This window comes from Sinocyclocheilus rhinocerous, unplaced genomic scaffold (assembly GCF_001515625.1).
Source record: "Sinocyclocheilus rhinocerous isolate Xijiao unplaced genomic scaffold, SAMN03320098_v1.1 scaffold475, whole genome shotgun sequence".
Lineage (NCBI taxonomy): Eukaryota > Metazoa > Chordata > Actinopteri > Cypriniformes > Cyprinidae > Sinocyclocheilus > Sinocyclocheilus rhinocerous.
This window is the reverse complement of record NW_015646677.1, coordinates 937,713-945,843: the sequence shown is the minus strand read 5'-3', so window position 1 is coordinate 945,843 and position 8,131 is coordinate 937,713. Positions and strand designations below refer to the sequence as shown.

The following is an 8,131-nucleotide window of genomic DNA, read 5'->3' as shown; positions in this document are numbered from 1 at the left end:
TATATATATATATATATATGCATATATATATGCATGTAGATATGTATGTATATATGTATGTATGTATATAAAACAATAATCATGTTAATGTCTTCTCTACTTTCTCTACTGTAATGTAGTGCATTGAAACAGGGACCTCCCACTTGCTCTCGTGTCCCCGCCCCTTTCCATTGAGGATTTTGATCTCTGCTCTGATTGGCTGTTTTGAACCGCGAGTCCCTCACAACTGAACATTCCAAGACTCGTGGAGGAAAAGCAGCTCCAGCTTCAGCTGATGCTCAACGCACCCCCGCGCGCTTGCCCCTGCAGCCGCGGAGCGAAGAGAAAGAACTACACACACAACTAAACACACACATTTAACGCTGGTGAGTTTATTCGTGTTGTTTTTTCAACCCCAAACTCTCGAAACCAGAGAGAGAGAGGACTTTGTTTATTTGATCATTATGTCCTTGTTTTAAAAGATAATTTTATTAGAAAAGTAAATAAAATGTCAACAAACCTGTCTTAAATCATAAAAGCCGGTTTTTGTTGTTTATTTTTGTCATTTACACTGAAAGATGAGAATTGTTAGGAAGTTGCATGACTTTTCCATGGAGAATGCGTGATGAATCAGCAAGGATTTAAAAATACAGCACGCATATTTGCGATAGTGGATCATATTCTAATGGTTTGAGCTAGTATGATCTTAAAATATTGAGCTGTCTATCTCTGAATGTGTCAGTGGTGATTGACAGATACATGTTTCTACAGGGACATTGAGATGTTGCCCGAACATGTTTCATATTCTGCCACGTATCTCATTAAAACTGCTCATTATGATGATCATCTGAGCTTTAGGCTGAATGTTATAGCTTCATCTCTCAGAGATGTGTGCTAAATATACATCCAGCACCAGAGGAGGGGAAAACTGCAGGTGTTTCCTGATGGAAACTGCAGCCATAAAGTTTTCAGCATGTCCTTGAGCTCTGGCAGGGAATTCTGTTTATCGCCAAAGATTTTCTTGGTCATGCTGAAGTGCTGTTAACAGATTAAATGTGCCAGTAAAACATTTCAGGAAGCTGAGTTATTCTTTTATGGCATGTTGTGAATAACTTGCATTTATTGAGTAGACACTTTGATGCCAAGCAGCTTACAATGAGAAAAACTATAGCGCAAGTAGTGAAAGACCGATAAACCAACCGATATTTGGACATTTTAAAACCATAGCAATACATTTTTTTATAGATATTGGGTAAAACAGGTGTCTGTTGCCACACTTTTGTTGCCATGATTAAACTGTTCTCATATATAAATGATGCTTTCAAGATATCGGTGTTGGCATTGGCCATTGAAAACCCATATTAATCAACCACTAATAAGGAAACTGTTTTTTTTTTTTACGTTTTAAGAGTTGATGCATATAACTGCATAAGGAAATGCATTTATTGTTTACCTATTGTTGCTCCAGTTTGCTTGAGTTTTTATTTTAAAGTTGCAGTGAAACTGAAATGGTGACATATCTTTACTTACATATTCTGATGATATCTTATCATTTTCACTAGAAGGTCCAGTTATGAATTTTGATTTAACATTACAAAACATTTTCACTGGATGAATTGTTCACAATAAGCTCTTGAACATGCATTTAGAAAATATATAGTGTGAATTTCATGCCGTCTTTAATTCTGTGATTGTTATTTTTGTGTAAACACTAGCACATGATGTAAGCCTCCCCAAAAACACCCATATCCTGCAACTTCACCGACCATCTGCCTGATACGCGGCATCAGGGGGTTCTTGAGCTTGAGAGGAGGGAGAAGGGGGTAAATCTTGAAATAAATGACTGGTGGGATTAATTTCCCATGATCTCTGGTGCACATGCTGGTCATTGTTACGAATCTTGGATTACTGTTTGTTTATTAATGACCCAGAGCAGATGATTAGTGGGACGGGGGTGCTGCAGACCCTCTGTGCTTGCTGCTGACTGCTTAATTGTTAGTGTCTTATAGCAAGTCATTGCATCACCATGACAACGGCTTCTGTTTACATTATGCCACATAGTGTCTCCATTGGTTTTAAGTGCCGGTTTTGTCAGCATTGGTGTCCTGCACTCTGAAATCTAAAGGTTCTTTATTAGCATTGATGGTTCCATTTAGAACCTTTAACATCCGTGGAACCTTTCCATGATTCTTTATGGTGGAAAAAGGTTCTTCACATTTAAAAAATGTTCTTTAAACTAAGGAAAAAATTGTTCTTTTAAGAACTGTTGTTCACTGAAAGTTTTTTGGGAAACTGAAAACAGTTCTTCTGTGGCATCGCTGCAAAAAAAAAAAAACATTTGGAGCCCTTATTTTAATGTGTGAACAGCTCTCGTTTTATGTTTTAGATTGGCGTGCAATTCTGGATCTTATATTTCTGAATCATTGTGGTGAGGTCATTGTTATGTTGAGCTGTGTTGATCGCTTTGTTTTGGTGAATTGCAGCTTTGTTTTGTAATTGTAGAAGCATGAGAACATAGCTTTCCTCTGGTCTTTTCAATAGGGATTATACTTTAAACTGTGTGAAGTGATTCTCTAAAGCCTATAGAGTCTCAATTATTTAATCTCGTTCTTTACTGTGTCCCAAAATGTGTGTAATTTCTCTAACTAGACAGCATTTTGGGTGTTTACAAGCATGTTTGAACATTTTTGCAACTGAATGCACCTAATGCTGCTGTCTAGGTAGGGAGCTCAAGACAGCCAGTGTCGGTTAAATGAACAGTTCACCCAGAAATTAAATTTACTCACCCTCAGGCCATCTAATGTTTCTTCATCGAATTTGGAGAAATGTATCATTCCATCACTTGCTCACTAATGGATGTGAATGGGTGCCGTCAGAATGAGAGTCCAAACAGCTGATAAAAACATCACAATAATCCACACCACTGTAGTCCATCAGTTAACATCTTGTGAAGCGAAAAGCTGCATGTTTGTAAGAAACAAATCTATCATTAAGATGTTTTTACATTCAAATTGTTCCTTATGGCCAAAATATGAGTCCATAATCCATAGTATGGTTTCCTCCAGTGAAAAAAGTCCATCATCTGTTGTCTCTCACAACAAAATCCACCCACATATTTGTTTAGAACTGTTTTGGCTTGTAAATACTGCTTGATCTGTGCATATTTCTCTCCTGAATCAGACGAGATTACTTTTTTTTTACTGGAAGGAGCGTTATGGATTATGGACTCGTATTTTAGCAACAGTTTGAAGTTAAAATATTTTTTTCCTTACAAACACAGCTTTTGATTTCTCAAGACATTAATTGATGGACTGGAGTGGTGTGGATTACTTGTGAATTATTGTGATGTTTTTTATCAGCGGTTTGGACTCTCATTCTGACGGCACCCATTCACTGCAGAGGATCCACTGGTGAGCAAGTGATTTAATGCTACATTTATTCAAGTCTGTGTTGGTGCAGAAAAAATAACTTTAAAAGTGTGATGTGTGCATGGTTTTTTAGATAACCGTTCCAGAGCTGGTGGCAGGTGTATAAGAGGGGCTTTACTCTGCTTCACGGGGGATGGGCTTCGGACCCGTGGTTTATCGGACACCCATCCTCTCCAGGACCATTAATTCTGTTTGTGTGTGTGTTGATGGCTCTGCCTACTAATGAAAGCAACTGACAGGCCAATTAAGATCACAAGCAACGCCACAAAAGAGCAGGAAGGGGAGGGGCTTTGATTGATGGCCGGCTATTTTTGGGACCCATGTGCAAGCCACTGGTGCACATACATGCAAACAAACAGAAACACGCATGCATACATGCATGTGACACGTGTCGGCTCACGTCTAGAGGGAGGAGAAGCAGCCGGCCAACGGGGATGCGTCTGGAAGCGTGATCCTCTTACGTGATTATGTGGTGACCTCCTGAGGAGCCATGTGGACAGTGGACACCCCCAGTCCTCGCTCCCTTTGTGTCGTCGCATTTAATTAAAGCAACAAATCGACTGTAACTCACGCAGACGTTCATTATAGTAGGATTACAACGTTAGAGCGCTTTGTGTTCTGTCTGACGTTCCGCCCAACCTCATTTCTGCAGCAAAAGTCACTGTCTTTATTTCTTATGTTTTTTGTGGGCGTGTCTTTTATCAGGGCGAGCAAATCGTCTGCTGAGAAGTTACTCATGCTTTTATCAATAGATAAAAACATGAGTAATAGAATTTTAATCCAAAAAGTGTTTAAAATTTCCATCAAAACGAATGTCATGTTACATAAAAAATGCGTTATATACTAATCCAGACTCATGTACTAGTACATATAATTATTGTGAAGTCAAGCCATACAATATTTAATTTAAGTCATTATTCTTTGTTGTTGTTTTTAATATACTTGTTTATTCAATTTGAAGTTTATTGCAGCTATTTGTTGCTGTCTACTTTTGAAAATGTAACATGTTATATTCAATTTCGGAAATATAGGAGAAAATATATGATTGGACTGAAACATTAGTTGTGTTTTAATGTAATCCTGTCATTTATGCAAAACCATGTAGTTTCAAATGGTTTTCTTTGATGTTCCGTGAAACCTAAAAGGAAAGAATTAATAGAATTTTCATGTACTTTTCCATCTACAGTATACAAACCATTACGCCTATGGGATGTCCCCACTTTTCACAAAAACAGATCTGTGTGTGTGTGTGTGTGTGTGTGTGTGTGTGAGAGTGAGTGAACGAGGGGGTTGTAACAATGGGACCATTGTAAATGCTTGGCTGGGATTGGCTGGGGGTTTGCTGAGCGGCTTCATTAGTCAATCTGTGTTTCCCTCTCTCTCTCGTGCGCTCGTATCTTCTGTCAGCGGGTCGTTGCAGGAGTGTGTGGTGGGATTTACTGCGTTGAGGTGTTCAGGTGGATTGTCTGCTGGCAGCTGGACTGGATTCGTCTCTGTGTGTGTTTCTCAGGTGAGCCTCTCGCTGAGGAGATGATGGAGATTTAGGATTCACATGAGCGTGTCACTGACAGCGTGTGTGTGTGTGTGGCTGTTATTGTGTGAGTATTAAGTGTGTGAGTGTGTGTTTAAGGAAAGGAGACGTTCGCTTTGTTTCCTCAGCTGTGCTTATGTTGCCTGAACTGTCTTAATCTTGCCGCTTGCTCTCTGGTATTTGGTCATAGTGATTTTTTTTTTTCATTGTTAAACATTTAACAGTGAACTGCAGGCGATATTATCCATCCTGCGATGGGACAGACAGGGTTTAAGTGGAGTAAACTGTATGTGTTTGTGTTCACAGGAAATAACTGGCATGTCTGAGCTGATGTGCGTCTTTGTTTTAACAGCGTTTTATCTGTCTCTTTCAGAATGTGGACGTGAATCTCTCTTTTAACTAATGATGGCGGTTCAGGCTGGTTTGCAGGTATGCAACTTTATGAATTTATGCTTTTGTTTATGTGCTTTTGCATGTTTATAGAATTAGAGGGAGAGTGGATTCAAACCTGCATCCCCAAGATCAGCTTTTTTTGGTGTGTGTCGCCAGCCTGTCACAGTGAAATAACTGGCATGTCTGAGCTGATGTGCGTCTTTGTTTTAACAGCGTTTTATCTGTCTCTTTCAGAATGTGGACGTGAATCTCTCTTTTAACTAATGATGGCGGTTCAGGCTGGTTTGCAGGTATGCAACTTTATGAATTTATGCTTTTGTTTATGTGCTTTTGCATGTTTATAGAATTAGAGGGAGGGTGGATCCGAACCTGCATCCCCAAGATCAGCTTTTTTTTGTGTGTGTCGCCAGCCGTTGTGTCACAGTGTGATAGTTTGAATATGGTTTTAGAAGAAAATGATGTTGGTGATGTTGTGGGTCAAGATCTGAGCTAGTTAGAGAAGAGTTTCATGTTCAGATGGGTGATTGACAATAAGTCAAACAATAATGGCATTGTCCTATGGTGCGACTATATACTACATGTAACATTTGAAAGATGGATAAAATGAGAATTATTTCATGTTATGTCAGATACTCTTTTTGTCAAAATAAAACAATAAACATTTAACTTTAAATGCTGCATAACAAACATTTTGTACAGTTTGGATTGGAATGGATGACATTTATCATTTATTTTGTCAAATACAATAAACTAACATTTACAATTTTACAATGAAAAATGGATTCGTTTGGATTAAAATGGGTTACTTTTAGCAGTGTTATTGAATCATTAGTATTTATAAGATTAACTGTAAGTGAGTGTTAGGTGACTACAAAGCTAATCTAAATGTAAAAATGTGCATTAAATGCATGCACAAATTTATATCTAATATTGACTGATACTAAATTAATTTTCTTAGATCAACTGATAATGTAACAAAAATAGTGCATCTCTAACTTTCTTTATGCGCTACACACATATATACTTTTAAGCTATTATCTGTTGAAAAGAACTACTCGGATACACCTGCTCTTTTCTTAAAGAGGAAACCTGACTCCATACGGCTCCAGGGCAATATTTCCCGCCATTTGTGTTCTAAATCGCTTTGAATTTGAAGTTTGAATAATCTGCTGAACATTCCAAATAGATAATCACAGACATGTGTTGTTGATTTTACACCATCCTGTCTGAATCTGAAGTGATTGGTAATTCAGAATGTGTCCATCTGATGTCATGTGTGAACCGACCACATTATGTAATGCCATTGCAACTTTTGTGTGTGCATGTGTGATTGATTGAACACACCAGACTGTTTGCATTGAGTTAACAACCATAAGGGAGAATTAGAGAGGTCCACAAGCAAACACTGACAGTACATTTCAAGAAAAGTTTAACCGAGCAGAGCTGACCGAAATCTGCTATGGAATGGTAATCTTGGATGTCTTATATAATATGAATAAAACACCCCCACATGGAAACGCTTTCCTGTTTAATTAGTCAGGCTTTGTGCGCGAGCAGAAGAAACACTCCATATGTGTGTTAGTAGGAGCCTGAAGCTCTCGCTCGCTCTGTTCCTCATGGGAGTTTGATGCATGTGTGGGAACAGCAGGGTTCATGTACAGAAAGGGTTATGGGATTTCTCTCGGAGTGGCTTGCCTGTGTGTGATTTTTAAAATAGTGCTTTTGTTTTTCAGTCATTCCCAGCACAGCAATGTGATTTAGGCTCTTTTAAAGATCTGGTCGTGCAGAGTATTGGTAAATGTTTCTATGGTTTTGTGGTTTGTGTGTTTCAAACAGATGTTTTGCATCAGTCTCAGTCAAGTCACATTTATTTCTATAGTGCTTTATACAATACAGATTGTTTCAAACCAGCTTTGAAGTAATAAACTCAAATAAAATAACAGAATCAGTGATCAAATTATTCAAATATGAGACAAATCTAAATTCTGCTATAAAACAGCTCTATAAAGACAATAGTACCTATTCAGCTCAAGTCAGTTCAATCAGTGTTGGTTCAATTCATGTTTATGTTGCAAAATTAATCTATTATGAAACTAATTTGATTCAGCTATAAAGCAGCTCCCAGGGAAAAATGTTCTCAAAATTTTGAATAAACATTCTTCCAGTAATATTAATACGCTCATTCAAAGTTATCTGGTCTTTAATAATGTTCTCAAAATGTTAGCAGAAAAACATTCTTTATACATCGTTCATGGGACATTTTATTTCTAAAACATTTTAGTTGGACGTTTGTGTAAACTTGTTTTGGAACATTCAGAAAACATTCAGATGTAACATTCATATAATGATTGCAAATTTATAAAATGCAATGTTCCCTTAACGTTTGCGTACCCTTCAAAAAAATTTTTTAAATATTTAACAAAAAACATTTTTAGAACATTGTCATTATCCAGGTCAATTCAGTGCAGTCAAATCAATAAAAGTGTTGTTCGCTAGTAGTATTACTCATTCTCACTAGGGATGGGAAGATTCCCCGATTCGCTCGGTGCATCGGCATAAAAAGTTAACGATGCGATGCATCGGTTTAAAAAGTGTCAAAATATATCCATTTTGCTGTCAGGAGTGGGCGAGGCTTACGCGAGTGAACGAGCGCTGCTGCGCGCATGCGTGCTAAACGAGACGGAGCGCAATCGAATAGGAGCGCAATAATTCTGAGTAAAATATACATTTTGCTAAAATATTGGTTGTTGGACATTAAATGTGCCTTTTGTAGAATTTTAAACCTTCATATAAGTGTATT

The 8,131-nt window shown here is 37.8% G+C and overlaps 1 protein-coding gene across 4 annotated transcripts in view; it reads left to right on the top strand.

Annotated features, from left to right (window-relative positions):
- The first annotated feature begins 223 nt into the window (after nt 1-223).
- Nucleotides 224-8,131, top strand: part of LOC107707988 (GAS2-like protein 3) — a 23,589-nt gene continuing 15,681 nt past the window's right edge. The window contains exons 1-3 of one of the 4 annotated variants that reach the window (XM_016512123.1): nt 224-365; nt 4,815-4,917; nt 5,312-5,367. In XM_016512123.1, the coding sequence (XP_016367609.1) occupies nt 5,341-5,367 (27 nt within the window). In that variant the 5' untranslated portion in view covers nt 224-365; nt 4,815-4,917; nt 5,312-5,340. Of the gene's footprint in view, nt 366-4,711; nt 4,918-5,311; nt 5,368-5,553; nt 5,622-8,131 lie in introns of those variants that run through there. The other 3 variants (XM_016512124.1, XM_016512122.1, XM_016512121.1) reach the window with 3 other exon arrangements.